The sequence below is a fragment of the Sodiomyces alkalinus genome (genome assembly GCF_003711515.1).
Source record: "Sodiomyces alkalinus F11 unplaced genomic scaffold SODALscaffold_3, whole genome shotgun sequence".
In the NCBI taxonomy this organism is placed as follows: Eukaryota; Fungi; Ascomycota; class Sordariomycetes; order Glomerellales; family Plectosphaerellaceae; genus Sodiomyces; species Sodiomyces alkalinus.
The window spans coordinates 499,488-522,580 of record NW_021167081.1 but is presented as its reverse complement, the minus strand read 5'-3'; the positions used below and the strand labels follow the sequence as shown (position 1 = coordinate 522,580).

The window sequence follows — 23,093 nt, the reverse complement described above, 5'->3', positions numbered from 1 at the left end:
CCAACCCCAAGAAGGACGCTACTCCGGAGGGTCTCTTCCAAGGCGGACGCCGTCAATGGAATGTTCCGCCACTCGTGTTCCAATATGATTCATCATTTCTCGGGCCCCCTACGCTAGGGCAATGACTCGGGGAGGTGGTAAGTAAGAGATTACACGGACGGCAAAGACAACGTAATACCGGCGAACTAGACAGCACAGCTCTCTTTTGCTTTGTATTTCATGTTTTTTTCTTATGATACAACATCGTTTGATGCCACTTGAAATCATACGATGCAATGCCGCTCGTCCCGCCATGCTTTTGGCCCCTGTCGCTTCTTCCACCCCGCTCCATTTGTCTCCGTCCCTCCTGTCTAACCCCTGGCCAAGACCTTTTGCCTCTGCTGTCATTTTCGCGTGGGGTGGCCATGGAGCACTGACACGAGGACGACGCTTCTGCTTGGAGAGGCTCCTGGGAGAGGGGCACCCCGGAAAAAGTGGAAAGCGTGGAATAAGTCGGGATCAATGCCATGTTGCCGATGAAGAAGAGATAGGAAAAAAAAGGGGGAAAGGGGGAAAAAAGGGAAAAAAGGAAAAGGAAACGAAATGAAAAGAATATAAAAAAAAACGACACATGGCAAACTCGGTCATGTTCGGCCCAAGAGTTGAGGCGTACGATGTAGCCATTCGAGTTGCGAGGTAGTATAATCATTCAGTCCAGTCCAGTCCTATATATATCATCTTAGCCCATCCCCATCTACTTCGCCAGCTGGTTGCCCTCCCCGTCTTTCTGCTTTTCCTACCTCTTGTAATAATAAAAATAATTTCTTTTCTTGTGCCATCTTGCTCTTGGGTTCAATTATCTTGCTCTCCGTCTAGCATCAAAACCCCCCCCCCCAGGGGAACAAGATCCGCCCTCATGGCACTAACATACAAACAATCTGTCCTGGTAAGGGGCTCGATCCCCGCCCTCCGGGAACACGGCGAGACCATCGCCACGCTGTTCTACTCCAACATGCTCCGCGGCCACCCGGAGCTCAAAGTCCTCTTCAACACCGCCAACCAGGCGACGGGGCGCCAGCCGCGCGCCCTGACGTCGGTGATCCTCGCCTTCGCCGCCAACCTGCACCACACGAGCGAGCTCATCCCGCGCCTCGAGCGCGTCTGCAACAAGCACTGCTCCCTCGGCATCCACCCGGAACACTACGACGTCGTCGGCAAGTACCTCCTGCAGGCCTTCGCCCAGGTCCTCGGCCCGGCGGCCTGGACCCCGGACCTCCACGCCGCCTGGTCCCGCGCCTACTCGGTCCTCGCCCGGATGCTCAGCGGCCGCGAGGCCCAGCTGTACCGCCAATTCGCCGCCGACACCGCCACCCCACATGCATCGACCGCACATGACCCCGACGCCGCCGCGTGGACCGGGTGGCGGCCCTTCACGGTCGACAAGAGGGTCGACGAGGCCGCCGGCATGGTCTCCTTCTACCTGTACCCCGTCGACGGGCGGCGTCTCCCGCTCTTCCGGCCGGGCCAGTACGTCTCTCTCCGCGTCCAGGTGCCCGAACTCGACAACCAACCACAGCTGCGGCAGTACGCCCTCTCCGAGGCGCCGCGGCCGGAGTACTACCGCATCACCGTCAAGCGGGACATGGGACGCCTAGCTGCTGCGGCGGCGGCGGCACGAGGAGGCAGCTCGGCCGCAGCCGGAGGAGCAGGAGGGAAAGGCGGCGCGAGGGCGAGCAGCATCGTCAACAGCGGGGCGAGAGGCGGCGACGTGCGCAAGTTCCGCCCCGGCGTGGTGTCCAACCTGCTCCTGGACGAGAAGTGGCCCGGCGACGCCGTGGAGCTGTCGCACCCCGCGGGCGATTTCTGGGTGGACGAGGACGCGCTGGAGGCCGGGCGGTCGTTGCCGCTCGTGCTTCTTTCCGCGGGGATTGGGGCCGCGCCGCTCATGGCCATGTTCAATGGGTCGGTGACGGCCGTGTCGCCCGTGCCGTCGAGGGCGGGGACGCCGAGTTCGGGGGGCGCGTCGGTGCGAGAGCGGCCTATTAGCTGGGTGCACTGGTCTGCCCCGTCGTCGTCGTCGTCGTCCCCGTCGTCGTCATCAGGGTTGGCGTCGCCGGGTGGAAGGAGAGGGACGGATGGGACGGATGGGACGGCGCCTTTCCAGGAACATGTCCGGCGGGTGGCTCGTGAGAGGACGCAGACGGCGGCGCATTTCTTCAGGAGTAGGGTCGCGGAGATGGACGACTTGGAGGCGGGCAAGGAGGAGACGGAACGCGAGCTTATGGCGCTGCGCATGGATCTCGCTAGCTTGGCGGAGGCGCCTGGCCGGCCGCTGCACCTCGACCACGGCGCCGCGCTGTATTACGTCTGCGGAACCGAGGCCTTTATGGAGGAGGCGGGGAGGTTCCTGGCCGAGAGGCGGGTCGACAGGGCGCGGGTCAAGTTTGAGTGGTTTACCACGGGTGATCCGGCCGAGAAGGTGGTGGTGTAATGGGTGGGTGGGGTGGGATGGGGAGATACGATAGACAAAAGATTGATACCGCGATAGAGGAGGACTGCATCGGCGAACCAGCAGAATAGAAGAGGGAAAAGAACATGAAATGTTCTAGCGAGTAATGTGATGTTGAAGATTGAATACGTTTGGGGGATTTTCCTTCCACCAGTCATATGCATTATACATCATGGGCTCACGGCTTGGGGAATTCATACCTCATTTTTAATATAGTTAATATAGCAAAGAAAGACATGATCATGTCCATCGCATTTTATCATGATCATAGAATTTTAATACGGAACAAAATGGAAAAAGATGAAGAAAAGAGATAGAAAATAACGTGAAATAACGTGAAACAACGCTCTGCTTAAAAGTGGTGATGATTTGGATTCGACTTTTTGGTGTTGAGTTTTGACGTTTTTGATCTCGTGCTTCTTTTCCCTGATTGGCGCGGGTAAATCAACGGATAAAATGCAACGGCGAGGACCATGCGGCAGTTTTAGCGAGGGTGTAACGCTACCGGTGTTCCCGTTGCCAGCACCCCCACGTGCCAGCTCCCTGGAAAAACACCCCAAAACACCCCCAATTAGGCTGAAGGAATCCCCAAGATGGCGGGAGAAGCGGGGACCTTAGCTACCTGGAGGAGGTAGCTACCGGGTTCGAGGCCCTTTTACCCCACTTCTTTACGTCAGACCAACAACTGGTTTCGCCTGTACCTCGGATTTTGGCTCATTACGAGACCTTGTACCAGTACCGTGCACCGTACACCGTACACCTACCCAAGGTAGATGAGAATGAGAAATGCCCATGAGGGGTCAAGGGGGTCAAGGGGGGTCAAGGGAACGGGGTAAAACAAGAAGAAAAGGAAAAGAAAAAAGAAAAGGAAAAAAGAGAAAAAGAGAAAAAAGGCGTGGGGGTGAAAAGGCAAAGGAAGACACGGGTCGGGACACGAGATCACGAGGACAGACAGAATTTACGATCGATCTGACGGTTAATTCCTTTCTCCTCAATCACCATCTTTAACTCCTCCTCCTCCTCCTCCTCATCTTTAACGCTCTAGTCCGTCTTCCCCTCTTTTCTCCTCCTCCTCCTCAATATCGTCTAATACCTTTCCCCTCTTCTCTCTCTTCCCTGCTTCCTCTTCTCATCCACGTCATCACCTCCACTACCACCCATATTTCACCTTTTCTTCTCCTCTTCAAGCAGAATCCAGATCTCGGATCGCAGAACCGGCACCATCGATAATCAGAGACAGAAGAACTGATAGCAAAAGATCTTCTTAGAGCTTCCTGGAGCTTCCCACCAATTGACCCGACCATCCTCTTGGACCTCCTCTGACACCTTCGTCAAGTCGACATTTCACCCCTCGCTAGATCCTTCCTAATACTTTCCAGTCTACTTCACAACCTCACAATGGCCGTCGGCTCTCCATCCCAGCAGCCCGCCGTCGGCAAGGACCAAAGCAACCTCTCCTTCATCCTCAACAAACCCCACCATGTCACCTTCCAAGAACGCCCCGTCCCCTCGCTCGCCTCGCCCCACGACGTCCTCGTGGCCGTCAACTACACCGGCATCTGCGGCTCCGACGTGCACTACTACGACCACGGCGCCATCGGCCACTTCGTCGTCAAGGACCCCATGGTGCTGGGCCACGAGTCGGCCGGCACCGTCGTGCAGGTCGGCTCCGCCGTCAAGACCCTCCGCGCCGGCGACCGCGTGGCCCTGGAGCCGGGCTACCCGTGCCGCCGCTGCGGCCCCTGCCTGGCCGGCCACTACAACCTGTGCCCGGAGATGGTCTTCGCCGCCACCCCGCCGCACCACGGCACGCTGACGGGCTTCTGGTCCGCCCCGGCCGACTTCTGCTACAAGCTCCCCGACGCCGTCTCCCTGCGCGAGGGCGCCCTGATCGAGCCCCTCGCCGTGGCCGTGCACATCGTGCGCCAGGCCAACGTCGTCCCCGGCCACTCCGTCGTCGTCATGGGCGCCGGCCCCGTCGGCCTGCTCTGCGCCGCCGTCGCGCGGGCCTTCGGCGCCTCCGTCGTCGCCTCCGTCGACATCCTCCAGTCCAAGCTCGACATGGCCCGCGAGCTGGCCGCCACCCACACCTACCTCTCCCGCCGCGTCTCGGCCGAGGAGAACGCCGCGTCCGTCCGTGACCTGATCGGCCTGCCCGACGGCGCCGACGTCGTCATCGACGCGAGCGGCGCCGAGCCGTCCATCCAGACCAGCCTGCACGTCGTGCGCATGGGCGGCACCTACGTCCAGGGCGGCATGGGCAAGAACGACATCACCTTCCCCATCATGGCGCTCTGCCTCAAGGAGGTCACGGCCAAGGGCAGCTTCCGTTACGGCCCGGGTGATTACAAGCTTGCCATCGACCTCGTCGCGACGGGCAAGGTGAACGTCAAGAAGCTGATTTCCGAAGTTGTGAGCTTCGACGAGGCCGAGGCTGCCTTTAAGAAGGTCAAGGAGGGCAAGGTCATCAAGATCCTCATTGCTGGTCCTAATGAGAAGCTTGAGAAGCTGTAGACGGGCTTTGTCGTGAGAGGAAGGGGGAAGGAAGGGGGAAGGAAATGGGAGCCTTTGAGAAAGATGAGTTGTCGAACGCTTTGGATAAGACAGCGAAATGATAAGATAGGGCTAGGGAAGGGCCGAGTGTGCTAAGGGAGGCAAGGGGGGTTTTTTTTTTTTTTTTTGGAAAAATATGGATCCTGCTGGCGTTGGTGTTTGACAAGGTGATGATAGTGAAGAAAAGACAAGAAAGGATGAGGTCTGACGACAATAGATGACGATGGTGGGAAAAGAGAATAAAAACATTTACCACGAATTTGTTGACCATTCTGTTGGCATTGTGACCGGCAACTGTGATCCGACTTCCAAAGGGCGGCCATCTTATATACAATACCACGTCCGTTGGATCACCGCAACTCACAATGCAAAAACTTACCTTTCGTCGCTTCACATCTTGCTGGGCAGGCGAATACCGCCATCCAACCTCAAAACCGTCCCATTCAGCATGACGTTCTCAATAACATGCCTCACCAAGTCGGCAAACTCGCCCGCCCGCCCCAGCCGCCGGGGGAACTCCACCGCCCCCTCGAGGCTCTTGCGCACCTTGGGCGCCATGAGCTTCGACATGGGCGACTCGAAGATGCCCGGCGCAATAGCCACCACGCGGACACCGTGCCGCGCCAGCTCGCGGGCCATCGGGAGGGCCATGGACGCCACGGCGCCCTTGCTGGCCGCATACGCCGTCTGGCCTCTCTGCCCGTCGTACGCGGCGACCGAGGAGACCATGATGACGACGCCGCGCTCGCCGTCCCCGCCTTCCGGTCGCGAGGTGGACGGGGAGGAGGTCATGTGGGGGAGGGACTGGCGGATGAGGTCTAGGGTGCCGCGGAGGTTGACGGAGAGGACGAGGTCGAAGGCGGAGAGGGGGGTGGGTTCGCCGTCTCTGTCGAGGAGCTGGAACCAACAATGAACATTGTTATGGGGGATGTATGTGTATCGGGATGGATAAAGGACTGGCCGGACGGGCACAAAAAAAAAAAAAAAAAGGGAAAAAAAAAGGGAACGTACCATGGTCGGGTTAGCGATGCCGGCGACCGGAATGACGCCGCCCAGCGGCTTGCCCGTTTCCTGCGCCCATGATACTGCCCCCATTACTGCGGCGGCGATGCTGTCCGTGTCGGTGACGTCGCAGGGGAAGAAGCGGGCGGAGGAGGACCCGACGGCGCGGACGGTGTCTTGGCCGTTTTCCTCGTTGAGGTCGAGGACGGCGACGTTGGCTCCGTTTTTGCAGAGGTCTTCTACGCAGGCACGGCCGAGGCCGGATGCTCTTCTCGTGGTGAGCCGGGTTAGTTGGGCATGTCCACCTTCATGGGAGGGGAAGAGATGTGGCCAGGTGAGAAGAAAGGTCAGGGTCAGGGTGAGGTGAGAGTGGTGGTGAGAGGGGAGAGACAGAGACGGAGAGAGGTACGAACCCGCCCGAGATGATAAAGGTCCTGCCTTTGATTTTCATAGTGTAAGGAATGGGAACGGCGAGGGCAGCAAGAGAATGCGACAACAAATGTTGATTTTGCGATGTGTCTTTCTATTGTATGTAATGTGCAACGTTGACGGTTTATTGTAGTTGTTGAGTCGTCGGTGACCCGCTGACAGTCGACCTCGGTGACGAGTGACGTACAGTACAAGTACAGGCTCTTGTTCAGTGGCCTGCTGCCCGTAAGCCGCCCTGGGCAGCGTTAGACAACGTCCAAGAGCCGCTAACCGAGATGAGGTACTTAGCATGTGATCTCTCTCCGGTTCTTGTAATCCCGCCAAACGGCCAGCTAACAACGGGCCATACAGAGTGTCATAGCTCTTATATTTATAAATTCTCCGCGTATGTATAACACAATGTCAAACACTTGTCCCTTTTTCTCGGCCTCGCACTTGATTCATCTGTCGCCTTCATCGGCACATATTGTCGAACCCTAACGACAGAGCTCCTATATAAGTTAGGCCCCATTACCGAACTATCACATACGACCATACCTATTAGAAAACTCGGGATCCCGTCCGCTCTCCCCTAGATAAGCTAATAAGGGCCGGATTAGTAGTTGGGTCGGTGACGACCAGCGAATACCCGGTGTTGTATGTTTTTGCTTCTTCTTCTTTTTTTTTAGGTTGTCCCTAGCCTCTCTGCACTCTGGGTAGGTAGGTAGTCCAAGTTTGATTGCAAATCACCCAATTCTAGCCCGTTTGATGACACCGGTAATATAGCTCGTGTGAGATTTACAACGATGTCGCCTTCAAAACGTTGCTTGCTACCCTACCAGATCAACATTGAACGCTGTGCGGCAGATGAAGTGGTGGTGGCTCAAGGTACAAAGTACTTACGGTGAGAGCCCCGACCTTTAGCTCCATCCGTCAGAAAATGTGGCATGTGACGCAACTGCTCGGGTACTTGTAGCTTCATGGAGAAGAAGAAGTATTGAACAAGTACTCTACCATAGTATCATTCATGTTGAGATACTGAAAAGTACATCATTATCATGGAGATGGAACATTGGTGCTGCTCTTATCTACCTAACTAAAGCCCCCTTTCCTCAGACGGCATTCTTAGTAAGCCGCCAAGCAACAACGCAACTCTTGGGCTGCATCGAACCCCCATATCCGCAAAGCAAGGAAGGACGCCATATTACCTACTTGGTCTGCATCACCACTAAGCACACATAACACCACGAAGCACACATAACACCACGAAGCACACATAACACCACTGCCGCTCAAGTCATACCCACATTATCCACGCGCAGTCACACGACTCCCTCTCGCAAGAGCGAGGAGCGACCTCAACGTCGCATCCCTCCGCCTAACCGACCTACATTCTCCGCCGTCAGCTCATGCTCTCTGTCTCTGGTCTTTCTAATCTCTCTGGTCTGCCTACGGAGTATATTTCGCTTGCTACTTCAACCAAAGCCCTGGATTCACATCGCTATAGTTTCGACGTTTTTCCGACACTTCCGACGCTCCGACGCTCCGACACTTTGACGTTTCAACGGGTACTCTGAAGCGCAGACAACCGTCACCCATCAAGCCCATCCTTAACGCTAGGCACAGGCCTCTATCTAGTCCACGGTCGCAATGACGAGGCCCCGCAAGTCCAGCGCTGCCAGCGAAGAGAGCGACGGCACCGTGTTGGCTGGCGACCAGGTGCGACTTTACCCCCGCTCAATGTCCAAACCCGATCTGCATGAAAACAACCAGAAGGAAGTCAACGATGAGAGGAGATGGACGGAGCTGACTGTGTGGGCATCTCTAGGAGCTGGATAGCATGTACGACTACTTGGCCAAGATCATCCTTCTCGGACCCAGCGGGTCGGGAAAGTGAGCACTCCAACCCCTTGGTCGACTATGCACGTCCAGTGCATGTACATACGGACGCTGACGTCTCCCCTCCCCGGTTCCTCGCAGGTCGTGTCTCCTCCACCGGTTCGTCAAAAGCGAATGGCGCATCCTATCATCGCAAACGATCGGCGTCGAGTTTGCGAGCAAGATCATCAAGGTCGGCACCGGCGCACGGCGGAAACGCATCAAACTACAGGTGAGCCAGAGTCGGTTTTTGCGCCCAGCAGAGAGGGAGATGAGCACTGACGAGAGACCGACGACCGACCGAAATACATAGCTCTGGGACACGGCCGGCACAGAACGATTCCGATCCGTCTCGCGGTCTTACTACCGCGGCGCGGCGGGCGCCGTCCTGGTCTACGACATTACCTCGCACGCCACATTCCGCGGGCTGGCGCCCTTCCTCAACGACGCCCGCGCCCTCGCGAGCCCGAACCTCTCGACCATCCTCGTGGGCAACAAGCTAGACCTGACGTCGGACCACCCCGTCGACAACGACCACCACCACCACCACCAACACAACCACCACAACCACACCACCAACAACAACAACATCAACATCAACATCAACACCTACAATAACACGCACACACACCTCCCCCCGCCGTCGGCGACACCCAGCAGCGTAGGGTCCAGCTGGATGGGAGGAGGCACGCCCGGGTCGGTGGGCACGGGATCAGGCATGGGGACGCTGGGGCGCGGGTTCAAAGCGACGGAAGCGCCGGAAGGCAGGGAAGTGAGCGCGGCGGAGGCGAGCCGTTGGGCCAGCACGGTGAACGTGCCGGTGGTGATGGAGGCGAGCGCGCTGAGCGGCGAAGGGGTGGACGAAATCTTCGGGCGGCTGGCGCGCATGATCCTGACCAAGATCGAGCTGGGCGGCATTGACCCGGACGACCCCATGAGCGGCATTCAGTACGGCGACGGGGGAGGCGGGTACGGCGGGTACGGCGGGTGGAATGCCGGGGCCAGCGATGGGGCGAGTATCAAGAGCTCCGTGACTTCGGCGACTCTGGACGAGACCGGACTGAGGAGGCGCGGCGTGGGGGGCGGCGGTGGGAGGGGGAGGACGAGGGGCGGGCGGCCGGGGAACAGCAATTGGGGTGGGTTGAGGGAGTGGGAGGAGGTGTTTACGTTGAGTAGTCGGCGGAGGGGAGGGAATTGCTGCTGAGGGTGCAGGGGAACGAAAGACACGGGATGGGGGTGCATGGCGTTCCAAGGCGAGACCACGATACGATATCTTTTTTTTTTTCTCTTCTATTTTTCACCCCTTTTTTGCTTTCTTTTTCTTTCTTTTTTCTTCCCCTCCTCTTTCCTCTTCCTTCACCCTGTCTGTCCTGTTTCTCCGTCGCCGAGGGGAAGGGGAATGGATCACCACATCACTTACATGCTTTGCGATTTAGAGCGAGTATACGCACTTAGATAGCGAGCGGTACAGGTCACTCTATAATGGAATCTTAATGTCTACAGACCTCTCAGCGGACAGACAAACCCATGAGACTCGTCATTCATCCTTCTGGCTCTACCCTTCCAAGTGAACAGTCATATCTACATGCATTTACCCCTGCCCTCGGAAAGACAATCCCCTTCCATACCACGGGAGGGAGAAGCTCCTTGGTGTCTTGGTTCATTATGTTGCATCATGCGAGCAATTACGCACATGCATTCTGTTAGACGCCGATAAATGAATTTGGCGCTTGGTGTTCCCTAGTCCAGAGTCGTTCCGAGCGCGGAGCGGAACTGGCGTCGTGCGAGATGCATCTCGGAGGGAGGGTGTCCGTGGGCTTGATTTGGTGGGTGAAGGGTTTGTGGGTTCTTAGATTGGTGCGGATAGCTCCATGAGTCCATGTTGGTCCCTTGACAGTTAGTACGTTGTAGATTGGTAGGGTGTGTCTGTAGATGCAAAGCATGAAGATGCGAGAAATAGAGACGAAGCAACTGCCGAGTTGGTACGGATAGTGTCAGTATGAATAGGTGCAGTAGGCAGCAGAGTCGAGTCACGGGATATTTATTCTCCGTTGAATGTTTTACACGTGTACCTCACGTCCCTTCAAAGTCCTTCTTGCCCCTCTGCCTACCTCTGTACAAAGAATGTACGTTTTCTACCACCGAATCATTTCATAAGGTGAGGTACTCAAAACGTCGCGGGCATTCGTACACGTACGTCGTAGTGTACGTCGTGCCTGGTTGAGATCGACGTCAGCTTCCCCTCATCTGCCCCTCATCATACGTCCACTCCCCCCCCACTCTCCCCCCTCCCCACTCTACCCCTCAACACCAACAAACATGTCATCTCCCACTTTCGTGAACCACGAACATGCACGACGGCACGCACACCTTCCAACCCATCTAATCGACTCATACAATGTTGCCTTTACTGTGTTCGACTATAACTAGCTCATTTTTTATCTTCTAACCCCAACCACTGAGCTCTTGGTGAGCTTACAACGTACACCCCCGGAGACGGGGATCTACGGTCAAATTACCTACCCTGCCATACCCTGACTGACTGCTTCTCGTCAATTGTCCGACTACACGATAGTTCCCGGGGTATCTTACCTGACAAATATATATATATATATATTTCTTTTCCCTTGCCATTGCCATTGCCTTCTACCGCTATTCTCCATTATTTATTCGCCTCCCTCCTAGTCACTTCTCTCGTCGTTCTCTTCCTTCTCCCTCGAGCTTCTGGTCAGGGGGAGCACTCGCGATCCTGGGATCTGCCCTCTCAAGAAAAGGGAAACGAGAAGAAAAGATAATCAGACAGACGACAAAATGCCGCGTCTAATTTACCCCATCAGCCAAAATTGGCTATTCAAACAGGCAGACAAGGAAGACGCCTCCTTCCTCCCCGTCGCCCAGTTCCCGACCAACGTCCACCTAGACCTCCTCCACCATAAACTCATCCCCGACCCCTTCATCGGCAAAAACGAGCTCGACGTTCAATGGATTGGCGAAACTCGTTGGATATACAAGACCTCTTTTCCTACCCCCGTGTCTGCCCTGCTGCATCTGTCAGAGGGGACCAAGTCCGTCTTGGCCTTTGACGGCCTCGACACCTTCGCCACTGTCGTCCTCAACGGCACCACCATCCTCGAGACCGAGAACATGTTCGTGCCAGAGCGCGTAGATGTCACCTCTCTTCTTCGCACGGGAGAAGGAGCGGACGGGAACGAGAACGGGAACGAGAACGAGAACGACAACGACAACGACAACGACAACGACAACGACAACGACAACGACAACGAGAACGAGAACGAGAACGAGAACGAGAACGAGATCCAGAACGTGCTCGAGATCACATTCGACAGCGCCTACCTCCGCGGGTGGGAGCTGGTCGAAAAATACCCGAATCACAAATGGGGCTGTTGGAACGGCGACAATTCGAGGCTCGCTGTGCGGAAAGCCCAGTATCACTGGGTAAGCCTCAACCTGCCGACCCCACGACCACTACGAACGTCCTTACTAACAGTCACGTCCACTCTGGCTAGGGCTGGGATTGGGGTCCAACCTTGTTGACCTGCGGCCCCTGGAGGCCTATCAACCTCGAGGTATACGAATCACGTATCGTAGACCTCTATGCTCGCACCACCGTCGACGACTCCCTCAAGTCCGCAACCGTTGTCGCCCATGCCGAGTTCGAGGGCGAGGCTTCCTGTGTCCTCTTCGAGCTGTGGTCCCTTGATGGATCCACCTCCACCCTGGTCGCCGCCGAGGCGGCCAACGTGACCAGTGCCGGCCCCGATACAGCTGCCTCGGTCTCCGCCACCTTGAATGTCGAAAACCCGGCGCTGTGGTACCCCATCCGCTACGGCAAGCAGCCCCTCTACTCCCTCAAAGCGATACTCGTGGACGACAGCATCAGCGAGATAGACACGGCGTCCAAGAGGATAGGTATCCGCAAGGCCGAACTCGTCCAGCGGCCCCTCGACGACCAACCCGGCACCTCCTTCTTCTTCCGCATCAACAACATCCCCGTCTTCTGCGGCGGCAGCGACTGGATCCCCGCCGACAACTTCATCCCCCGCATCTCCCGCGACCGCTACCACGACTGGGTCCGCCTCCTGGCCGACGGCAACCAGCTCATGATCCGCGTCTGGGGCGGCGGTATCTACGAGGAAGAGGCCTTCTACGACGCCTGCGACGAGCTCGGCATCCTCGTCTGGCAGGATTTTATGTTCGGCTGTGGCAACTACCCGGCCTGGCCCGAGCTGCTCGACTCCATCCGCCGCGAGGCCGATGCCAACGTTCGCCTGCTCCGCCACCACCCGTCCCTCGTCATCTGGGCCGGCAACAACGAAGACTACCAATACGCCGAAAGCGAGAACCTCACCTGGAACGCGTCCGACAGTACCAACCCCGAGAACTGGCTCCGCACCGATTTCCCCGCCCGCTACATCTACGAGAAGCTCCTCGCCGACGCCTGCGCCTCCCTGGTCCCGGACGTGCCCTACCACCCGGGAAGCCCCTGGGGCGGCGCCGATACCCGCGACCCAACCATGGGCGATATCCACCAATGGAACGTCTGGCACGGGACGCAGGAGAAGTACCAAAACTTCGACAAGCTAGGGGGTCGTTTCGTCTCCGAGTTCGGCATGCAAGCCTTCCCCTCCGTCAAGACCATCGACGCCTACCTGCCCCTGGGCCGGGACGACCCGGACCGGTACGCCCAGTCGTCGACCGTCGATTTCCACAACAAGGCCGACGGCCACGAACGCCGCATCGCCCTCTACCTCGTCGAAAACTTCCGCTACGGCCCGGAACCGCTCGAGCAGTTCGTCTACACCACCCAGCTCATGCAGGCCGAGTGCCTGGCCTCGGCCTACCGCCTGTGGAAACGCCAGTGGAAAGGCCCGGGCCGCGAGTACTGCGCCGGCGCCCTCGTGTGGCAGCTCAACGACTGCTGGCCCGTCACCTCGTGGGCCGTCTGCGACTACTACCTGCGGCCCAAGCACGCCTACTACGCCGTCAAGCGCGAGATGGCGCCCCTGTCTGTCGGCATCACCCGCCGCCACCACGCCCACCCGCGGGACAAGTACACGCGCGTGCACATCGACCGGTCCACCCGCGTCGAGGTGTGGGCGTCCAACCTGCAGCTCGAGCCGGTGCGGAGCGGAGTCGACTGCGTCCTGCGCGTGTGGGACGTCGAGACGGGGGAGCTCACGCACGACGTCGTCGTGGCCCGCGGGGTCGACGTCCCCGAAAACCGGTCCACCGAACTCGCGGCCCTGGACGTGCCCGTGCGCAACCCGGGCACGGGGGAGGAGGATCGCGCCGTCGTGGCGGCTTACCTCGTCTCGTCGGCTGACGGGTCGCAGCTTGCGCGGTACGTCAACTGGCCTGAGCCGCTCAAGTACTTGCACCTCCAGGAGCCGAAGAAGCTGGTCGCGGAGCTGGCGCGCGACAACTCGGTCGTGCGTGTTAGCGCCGAGGTTCCCGTCAAGGGGTTGGCGTTGGAGTGCGACGACGACGGTGTCGTGTTTGGCGATAATCTGGTGGATATCGTCCCTGGGGAGGTGGTGGAGGTTCCCGTCAAGGGCGCCACCGAGGGGACCAAGATCGAGACACGGTATCTGGGTATGACTTGAGGTGAGGGCGTTAGGGGTCTAGACAAGGGTAAGAGACGGTGGGATGCAAAAGAGGCGGGACGCTGAGTCGTGTTTCGTAGCTCTGGGGCACCAAATCCACACAGGGGCACGCATTCAATAGACGGGGTTCTTGTCCAGAGCCAAGGTTCTCATCTTTCATTGTCATATCAGGTTAGAGGGTTGATGAGAGGTTGGCCGGCATGCCACCTCCGAATGTTCTCAACCTGCTGAGCATACCACGCATCCAAGGTATCCTGTTCGACGTAGCCCATATGCGGCGTCAAGACGACATGGCTCCTCCCCTCCTGGCCCCATTTCGTAGTGCGCCACTCGCTATCAAAGGGAAGAGGTTCGAGCGCGAACACATCCAGCGCAGCGGCACGGATGCGCCCCTTCTTCAGCACGTCCAACAAATCCGCCTCCTCCACCAGCGGGCCCCGCGACGTGTTGACCAGGATAGCCGTCTTCTTCATCCTCCCCAGGTCGTCCGCGGCAACCAGACCCCTCGACCGCTCCGACAGGACCAAATGCACGGAAACGACATCGGACGCCGCAAACAGCGCGGCGCGGTCCACGGCGCGGAAGGTCCTTTCCGGCGGCACGACGCCCGGGATCTCGACGGGGAGACCCATCTCCACGGCGCGCCGGTCTGCTGTTTCCTGCGTCAGGTTCGGGCTCCAGGCCGCGATCCGCATCCCGAAGGCGAGGTGCATCGTTCGCGCCGTGGCGGCGCCGAGGCGGCCCAGGCCTACCACGCCGAGGGTCTTGCCCGCCAGGCCGACGGCTAGGCCGGTTTGCCAGAGGCCGGATTTGACGGCCAGGTCGTCGCGGGCGAGGTTGCGGGCCGCGGCGAGGATGAGGGCTGCGGCGTGCTCGGTGGTGCTGGTGCTGTTGGCGGCGCCCGGGGGGGAGGAGCCGGCGCGGGTGCGGGCGGCGGTGGCGCTGTCGGTTGTGCCGGCTACGGGGATGGAGGCGGCGGAGAGGGCGGGGAGGTCGAGGGAGGCGTTGCGGAGGCCGGTGGTGAGGAGGAGGCGGAGGTTGGGGAGGCGGGCGATGAGGGCTTTGGGGAAGGGGGTGCGTTCGCGCATGGTGCCTTTTTCTCGTGTTAGTCGCTAACGTGGTGGCTCATGGCGGGATTAGGGTAGTGGTGAAAGAAGCAGGAACAGACATATGACTTGGAAGGGCTCGAGACGGTGGACGAGGGCTTCCTTGACATGTTGCGGCGTGTCGGGGTGGCCCCATGGTGAGAGGGTGTCACGGAAGGTGGTGACTGAGAAGACGGTCCTGTCGAGCTTGTCAAAGTGAGGTATGGAGATGCCTTGATAGTCGTCCAAGACGGCGATGCTACATTGCTGTTCGTCGTTGGACGCCATGATCGAGTATAGACGGAGTATCCGTAGATCTCTACCTAGTAGGTTTATAGGAGACAAGCGCGAGTATAGGGGGAGGCGAGAGGTGCCGGCAAATTGCAATGGTTGAGGAGCTGTAGAAAGACAGCTTGTATGCTTATGTATTAAGAATCTCTATACAAGACAAGAGTAGAAAAAGGAAGAACTTCCAATAGAAAGGACAAGAGAAGACTGAGCAGACCAGGGGGGGTCGAGGGGAGTAGAGGTAGAGGTCTTATATCCCGAGTCGATATCCCGAAGGTCCCAACGATAAGCGATACGCCCCAGTCCGGGGTAATCGCTCGGTTGTGACAAAAATGACGTGACATATCGAAAACCGCATAAAACGGGTCAGGACATAATCGCCCGATATAGACATATATATGTACTTACGGATATCACCTGGATAAAGTGTATATCATTATAACCCAGCCAATTCAGCCCCACATTTCATTCCCGTTCCACGTCTCTGTCTCATCCCCATCGCTTCTCCTGTTCCACCTTCATCACCTTTGTGCGTCTCAAAACGATATATATCACCGGAATATACGCAGACACACTTTTCACCGTTTCACTCAATACATACCATTACTCGCATTCCCTTCTTCACGCCTTCTCCTCCAAAGCCTGCTTAGCGGCCGCGGTAGGCTGGTTCGAACCAATAAACTCGGTCTTCTTGAGCATGTTGAGCCTATCCTCCTTGTGATCGAGGTGGCGGAAGCAGAGCCAGAACGCGACGCCGGCGATGAAGGCAATGACGGCGATGGACGTGTAGTTCCACACGAGCAGGGGGTCCTCGGACAGCGGGGTCCAGGCCTGGCCGATGGCCGACGAGAAGGCCGTCATGAACAGGTTGACGGACATGACGAGGGACTTCATGTTTTCGGGGGCCTTGGCGAAGGCGTATTCGTAGGAGCTGACGTTGGTGAAGATCTAGTTGCCAAAGAAACAAACAAGGTCAGCAAGACGGGGGAGAGAAAAAAAAACCCGACGATTGCCCAACGACTGAAGAAGGGGGGGGGGTTTCATTATCCATACCTCGGCGATACCAACCAACACATAAGGTATGCTCTGGGCCCAGACGTTGATGGGCGCCTTGCGACCCTCCTCGGCGCAGGTGTTGGCGTACCACCCGCAAGGCGACATCTGGTAGATGTAGTACTGCATGACGCAGGCGGCGACCATACTCGCACTGGCAAAGAAGAAGCCGACGGTCATGCGCTTGATCGGGGTGAAGGCGATGCCCATTTTGCGGAGGCCCGGGTAGACGACGCGGTCCATGATGGGGACGATGATGATGATGCTGATGGGGTTCAGGTTCTGGATCAGGTCGTTGGGGGCGCCGTTCAGCTGCATGGTGGCGGCCTGCGAGGTCAGGTTGCTGGTCATCTGGCTGTAGGCCAGGAAGAAGACGGGCAGGAAGAGGAAGACCTTGCAGGCGAGCAGGCCGCGCTTGATCTCGTCGACCCAGGCGTCGTCGTAGGTCATCCACTTGGGGCGGTCCGCGACGGGCACGTTGGATGGCTTGGAGCTCTCCCAGTCCATGCGGAGAAGGCCGGGGGAGCGCTTCCGGGTGTAGAAGAACATCTGGAAGAACTTCTCCAGGACGGAGCCCGTGGGCGGGGTCAGGTGGTAGTGCTTCTTGTTGACGGCCAGCACGACGGGCGCCAGCAGGAAGAGGATGGTGGGCAGCAGGAAGGCGAGGTAGAAGGAGTGGTACCGCTCGGTGAAGACCATGGAGATCTGGCCGGCGACGGAGCCGATGTTGATGGCGAAGTAGAACCACAGGAACAGCCGCGAGTTGGTGATGGCCGGGTCGACGATCTCCCGCCGGCCGTCCTCGCGCACGACCACGCGCAGCCGGGTGTCGCGGTTCTGCTCGGCCAGGAGCGGGGAGATGTTGGCCTTGAAGAAGCCGGTGCCGGTGCAGAGCATGACGAGACCGACGATGAAGGCGCCGAAGGATCCGTTGGGGTTCCGGAGGACCTGGGGGGTGGCGGCGATGGTGAGGACGACGTGGGCGAGAGTCGAGACGACGATGGCGATGTGGATGGTCCAGTAGCGGCCGAACTTGGCATCAGCCATCCAGGCTCTGTTGTAAGGTTAGCCGGGGAGGGGAGAGAAAAAAAAAGAGAACAAAAAAAGAGAACAAAAAAAGAAGAAAAAAAGAGAAAGAAACAATAAGAAGAAAAAAAGAAGAAGAAAAAAAAAAAAAAAGAAAAAGAAAAAAAAAGAAGAAAAAAAGACATACCCAACAAGAGGCATCAGGTAAGCCCAAAACTGGTTGAAAAGGTTAATGCCCTGCGAGGCGCGCTGCCCCATCCCCAGCGCACCGGGGATCATCTCGCCGCTAGGGTCCAAGGGCGCGCCGGTGGTCGACCCGGGCGGCATGGGCCGCTGGACAAAGTTGGTGTAGAGGACGGCGGAGCCATAGTAGGAGAAGCGCTCGCACAGTTCGGCAAAGGCGATGGTGTAAACAGACCACTGCAGCGGGCTGGACACGCGGGGCAGGGTGTGCAGCTCCTCGTCGGTCGGGGTGTCCTCGTAGATCTCCTCGTCGGCGGCGCTCGCGCTCGCGCTCGTCCGCGAGCCGTCGACGGTCTCCTTCTTAGTGACGTCGACGGTGCCCTGGCCGAGCTCGACTTCCTTCGGGGTGCCCTGGACGGCGGCCTCGGGCACGCTGGCCTTGGCGATCTCGGCCGTTTCTTGACCGGCGAGGACGCTCATGGTGGTGGCGGTGGCGGTGGCGGTGGTTATGGTGATGACCGCGATACGGTGCGTACGATGCGCTTGCTTATATGGTCGTCGCTCGTTACAGTATAGTCGGTGGCGGAACGGTGGTAACGGGTTCTAGGAGCGTGTAATGGGGGCAGAACAGTTATGCCCGCGTCCACTTGGGGGGTTGGGAAAAAGCCACAAGAAACCGGAACACGCGACGCAACATCGGGGCGGGCTTGTGGGAGACGCAACCAACTTTATATTAAAGAACCTGACACGAATACGGGCATTACCCTGACACCCCCGAGTCGTAGGGGCGGGTTAGTGGCCCTGGGGATCTCGGACTAGGTACTAGGGGCAAACAAAAGAGGACAAGAGGCGAGACGCAAGACGCGAGACGAGCGTGGAGAATGGGCATGCATGGCATATCGGTTTCTCCAACATCCACCGATTCCACCCTCCATCTTCGTCTACCTTATTCGCGGGCGCCTCCGTGATACCTAGTGTGTACGTAGGTACTCCGTCGAACTGGGCAAGCCATGTTGCCGGGACGGGTAGTGGGTACATAGGAATACAACGTACTAATAAGCTGTAAAACGGCCTGGGTCGTCTGAAACCTCGGGTCGGACAAGGAGAGTGAACGGCTGGGGGTCAAATCCGGTTGTACTCCGCATGTACCGTGAGCCCTAGCAATCATCGTCTTAACGAAGTAGTGCACATCAAACGATAAACTGGTGGTACGTGTAGGTACAGAAACGGACGGACCGAATTTCACTGGCACTAGCAGATTAGCTCGAGTTTCTGCCCGTAGAAGTTACAGGTAAACCTTTTCATAACTCCCCCAGAGGCTGGTCCTGGGTACCTGATTAGGCAGGTCGTCTCTAACTGGACCTGGCGATCAAAATGCTTATATCGTATCACTCTGGGTGAAGGGTGATGTTACTCTGCCCTGAGGTGGTGCGAGCGGCAAAGATGCAGCGTGTAACCATAGAGTCATGACATTTCCTTGGCAGGCAGCCGGTCCCGGTATTAGTGGCAGGTAGGCGACACGCGAACGTTGCTGCTGAGGAGCATGTATTACGAATCGACCTTCGTCTCTTCGTCTCTTCGTCTCTGAGTCTCTGAGTCTCTGAGTCTCTGAGTCTCTGAGTCTCTGACCGGGATGTTCCATGCGCTGTGCGAACAGACAATGCGCTTGCAGCCTTCCAGAAGCTGCCGAGGTTTCCCTGAATCTCTTGGACGGAGTGTGGGACAAGTCACGGCCTTGTAATTCCGCAGCACCAACATCATCATGCCCGCATGCCCATGCGCGTGGTCTTCCATTGGGGGTTCGCCAGTAGCAAGAACTAGGGTTGGTGCTGATAGGGCAGGCACAGTGGAAGAGCTCTACACGTACGAGAACTGGGAGCATTTAACCAATGGTCGGGATCAAAGATACCCATGTGGTTCTCCCTCCAGGCCCCTCCCCCTCTCAACAGCTCATCAGCTTTCGTCCCTCTTTCCCGGGTCCCCTGGTTCTTCCCGATGAAAATTCGATGAGGACCACCTCGGTGAAACCTCCGCGCAATGCCCGGTGCCCATTTATATCTCGGCAGAAACTTCATCACCGCGTATTTCTCCTTTTTGGCATGTCATCAGCGATCAGATGTCTTTCCCCACCACCCCCACCACCCCCACCACCCCCACCACCCCCACTTGGTTTGCTTGGCTCCCGCTGTACTCGGCCGAAGCGCAGGCTAAGCTTTATCCGTAGAACAGAAAGAAAAATGCTTAAACTGAAAAGCCAATCCACCCAAAAGAAAAGGGCCGAAGCTGAACCGCAAAGGGTAAAGTACATAATATTGATGCCAGCTAGGTGTCCCTTAGCATGTGATATTGATCGGAGTAATTAGTCCGTGGAACGTGAATGGCCTTTTTTTTTTTTTTTTTTTTTTTTTTTTTTAAAAAAAAAAAAAAAAAAAAAAAAAAAAAAAAAACCTTGCGACTCGCGCGGGCGTCATTGCATGAGCTGGCTGTCGCTTCTTCTTTTCCGCTTCGTTTCCCAAGCACCAGGCCGCAGATGCGATGGAACAAAGAAAAATGAAAGGGCATCTTTACTGCTGAGCAACCTCGGCCATCATCACGCACCACGCCCCGTGTACTCGGTATTGTATTTTGTCAGACAAATCCGCCCCCACCTGAGAATCCCTGCAGCTACGGAGTTCGATACGACGCTAATAAGCAACGCGACGGGATGGGCTTAATGTGGCTTGCGGATACAAACGGCAGAACCTCGTTGGGCGGTTGGACGTTGGACTTGACCAAGCAAAGACGACGGATAGTTGCCCTAGGTCGAAGTGGCGTCCGGAGACAGGGAAACGGACTTCCTCGGAGTGGGGTGGGTTGAGGAACGTACAGACAGTACATTATGGTCTATGTCGCATAGGAGGAAAACCAAACCGGTAATTTACATACAACGCACATTAGGTAATTACCTACGTCTGTACATGAAGGCAAGGATCGGCCCCGAAATATACCAGTCCCCCTGTTGTTCAATTGACTTTTGTACGTAAGAGCCCGCGGAAGGAAGGCCTCTGAAGAGGAAAAACGTGGCCCCAGGCATCCCCGCCGCCGCAGGCCATGGACGTATGAGGAAGCTGCAAATTGAGGCCGCGACCTGGTAGTTGTTCGACTGGTCAGCCTAAGGCACGTTGTAGGTAGGTGGCAGTTCGACTCGGGTATTCGGCTTTTGATTAATGGGCTGGCGATGGGGGGGTTGACCAGGAGGGAAGATGGAGCATCATGTATGCGGACGACTCTCTGTCTGTTGGACTTGCTTGTTTGGCAAGATTGATAGGGGGGGGGGGGGCAAGACAGCACTTCAAACTTTCCTGTTTTCATTTTCCTGGCCTTCATCCTCCACACCTCTGTGCCGTATTTCCGATGATGTTATCGCATCCCTCTGGTTCGCCATCATATCTTGGTTGCGTTACCCATTCAACGCGCGAAACCAAGAAGCATGGAATGAGACTATTCCCTTGTTTCCATGGACTGTCGTTGAAAACTTTCGTCGCCGCATGATGATGCCCAGCGCCCAGACTTCGGGACTTGCACCTTGGCTCTGCGGAGGGCGGGCTCGGCGGTGGCTTGCCTTGGCTTGTCGGGGGTTTTCGAGCGAGTTACGTTGCAGGCTTGATTTCTCTTGGACTGGGCGGAACTGGGCGGACTAGGGGGTGAGGTACAACGTACATACAGTGGGTGACCAACAATTTCGGTATATTTCAAAGATCCAGTGATTCGTTACTTTTGTGATATGATATGGTTTTGCTACTAATAGAAAAGTGTTCCCCAAAAGCTTCGAAGCATTCTACTTTGGGTTATCCCGAAACTTTTGCTCACTCACTGTAGGGGGAGCCCGGGGGCACGAGTCAGGATCCAGTCAGGGCCAGTCAGGGGTGCCGTGACCGTAAATGGGTTCCCTATTTCGGCAGTTGTCTAATGGTTTGTAGAGGCCCTCGGACGAGTAGGTAATTAATCAGCAGCCAAAACTTCGTATGATGCTGCTTATTAGTGCGTACGACTTGTTGGTCGTTTGTTTCTTCTTTTGTTTCCCACCCACCTATCACAGAGGTCTGGCTAATAAAAGTGGGAGAAATCGATGCCAATCTGGACACTCGAGACTTTGTAAACCAAGTTCGTGGATGGCAAGGAACATAGATTTGTCGTGGAACTCGTCTAATTGAGCACTAGAAGGGAACGCTTTCGAATTTTCCCGCCAGCTAAAACTGCCTGCCCCACTTTGAGTTTTACCCGCCTCTCGTCGGCGAAACCATAGCTTGTGGTCTTACTGGTCTGTTCCAAGTTGGTGATATGGGAAACGCCTATTACACTTGTACACCTGTATACGTACTCTATTCGAAGGACTCGGAAATACTGCTGTTAACTAGCCATCCGAGCGGCGCTCTGTCAGGTCGGCCATGCAGCAGCTGAAAGAATTCTGCATATCTGTAGTGTAGAAGACCGGGCCATTGGCATGAGTTAACTATTAACTACGCTGTATCCTTTGCTGCTCTCACAGAACGCAGGTAGGGGACTTGTCCGTTTTCTGTATTGATGATCATGATGGATATTAGATTCACCTGTCGCATAGATTTCAATCTGGTAAAAATAAGATGTGTAACTGAGCAATTACGGATAACGGCCCTTAGCTGTCCTGTTCTTTATTTTTTATTATTATTTATTTGGGTCCGCCCTGCGGGAGGAGAGCCAGGGGGGTTTGGGGGGAAGGGGCAATGCTAACCCCATGCGCTCTTATTATATAAGCGACACATACGGCCCGCCTTATAACCAATCACAAGGTCTAATAGTCTAATGGTTATGACATGGGATTCTGATTCCCAGGGTCCAGGTTCGATTCCTGGTTAGACCTTCCAATATCTTTTGGTGTGTGTGTAGTTCTTTTTTGTTTCTTATTAAATACATTTTTCCCCTCTGTTATTTTTGGCACTAGTTACTTTGTAATCCCGACGACGATATTTTACTCTTTATCAAAGAATATCGAACATTGTCTGTTGCTATAAGGATTTCGGAATCTCGTATACGCAGCATATTTTCTACCTTATACTTGGGCCATGTTCATTGCGGCTTTACTGCTGTACTTGCCACTTTCACGATGCACCAACACGGACTCAAAAACCCGCATATTCAGATTTGACACGGAGCATCATGGATAGTGTGTCTACCTACCCGGGTTTGGCTGGTTATAGGTCAGAGCTCGATGGACTGGTCAGATGTCCGAAGTCTTAGAACATTATGTTGACAGCGATATCTCTGTCCTGGCTCTGGTCAGTGCAAAATTCTCTGTTCGAGCTCTGACCTATACCCACCCCTACCCGGGTAGGTATGCTATGCCGTTCATGGCCTTTGATAAGGCCTCCATGTCCATAGATTGACAGTGTCTCTTAATGGTGCAGTGATGATGTGGTGAGTTATGAGATATTACTATATAACATTATGTTCCTCCCTGCTCTCTCGAGCTTGACTAGCCCCCCCCCC

The 23,093-nt window shown here is 56.4% G+C and overlaps 7 protein-coding genes and 1 non-coding gene across 8 annotated transcripts; 5 read left to right on the top strand and 3 right to left on the bottom strand.

Annotated features, from left to right (window-relative positions):
* Positions 1-577: 577 nt before the first annotated feature.
* SODALDRAFT_331750 (hypothetical protein) lies at positions 578-2,476 on the top strand. The gene has a single exon (XM_028611531.1). The coding sequence runs from the start codon at positions 896-898 to the stop codon at positions 2,468-2,470; it is 1,575 nt and encodes a 524-aa protein (XP_028467447.1). The 5' UTR covers positions 578-895; the 3' UTR covers positions 2,471-2,476.
* Positions 2,477-3,886: 1,410 nt separating this feature from the next.
* SODALDRAFT_323010 (sorbitol dehydrogenase) lies at positions 3,887-5,002 on the top strand (the record flags this gene model as incomplete). Its single annotated transcript, XM_028609778.1, has 1 exon — positions 3,887-5,002. One exon carries the CDS (start codon positions 3,887-3,889, stop codon positions 5,000-5,002), a length of 1,116 nt encoding a protein of 371 aa, XP_028467446.1.
* A 192-nt stretch (positions 5,003-5,194) lies between these two features.
* SODALDRAFT_331749 (NAD(P)-binding protein) lies at positions 5,195-6,633 on the bottom strand. The gene is made up of 3 exons (XM_028611530.1): positions 6,457-6,633; positions 6,053-6,311; positions 5,195-5,938 (listed from the first exon to the last, which is right to left on the bottom strand). The coding sequence occupies exons 1-3, from the start codon at positions 6,492-6,494 to the stop codon at positions 5,432-5,434; spliced, it is 804 nt and encodes a 267-aa protein (XP_028467445.1). The 5' UTR covers positions 6,495-6,633; the 3' UTR covers positions 5,195-5,431.
* A 1,041-nt stretch (positions 6,634-7,674) lies between these two features.
* On the top strand, positions 7,675-9,861 carry SODALDRAFT_331747 (ras-domain-containing protein). The gene is made up of 4 exons (XM_028611529.1): positions 7,675-8,170; positions 8,280-8,344; positions 8,432-8,561; positions 8,643-9,861. The coding sequence occupies exons 1-4, from the start codon at positions 8,102-8,104 to the stop codon at positions 9,531-9,533; spliced, it is 1,155 nt and encodes a 384-aa protein (XP_028467444.1). The 5' UTR covers positions 7,675-8,101; the 3' UTR covers positions 9,534-9,861.
* A 1,089-nt stretch (positions 9,862-10,950) lies between these two features.
* SODALDRAFT_134577 (beta-mannosidase) lies at positions 10,951-14,037 on the top strand. The gene is made up of 2 exons (XM_028606737.1): positions 10,951-11,785; positions 11,857-14,037. The coding sequence occupies exons 1-2, from the start codon at positions 11,141-11,143 to the stop codon at positions 13,951-13,953; spliced, it is 2,742 nt and encodes a 913-aa protein (XP_028467443.1). The 5' UTR covers positions 10,951-11,140; the 3' UTR covers positions 13,954-14,037.
* Positions 14,038-14,095: 58 nt separating this feature from the next.
* On the bottom strand, positions 14,096-15,709 carry SODALDRAFT_349813 (D-3-phosphoglycerate dehydrogenase). Its single transcript, XM_028613438.1, has 2 exons — positions 15,122-15,709; positions 14,096-15,046 (listed from the first exon to the last, which is right to left on the bottom strand). Exons 1-2 carry the CDS (start codon positions 15,324-15,326, stop codon positions 14,121-14,123), a joined length of 1,131 nt encoding a protein of 376 aa, XP_028467442.1. The 5' UTR covers positions 15,327-15,709; the 3' UTR covers positions 14,096-14,120.
* Positions 15,710-15,864: 155 nt separating this feature from the next.
* SODALDRAFT_331742 (PTR2-domain-containing protein) lies at positions 15,865-17,500 on the bottom strand. The gene has a single exon (XM_028611528.1). It carries the CDS (start codon positions 17,424-17,426, stop codon positions 16,275-16,277), a length of 1,152 nt encoding a protein of 383 aa, XP_028467441.1. The 5' UTR covers positions 17,427-17,500; the 3' UTR covers positions 15,865-16,274.
* A 4,895-nt stretch (positions 17,501-22,395) lies between these two features.
* On the top strand, positions 22,396-22,467 carry SODALDRAFT_t89. Its single transcript has one exon. It is a non-coding gene; the product is annotated as a tRNA-Gln (tRNA).
* Positions 22,468-23,093: the final 626 nt, after the last annotated feature.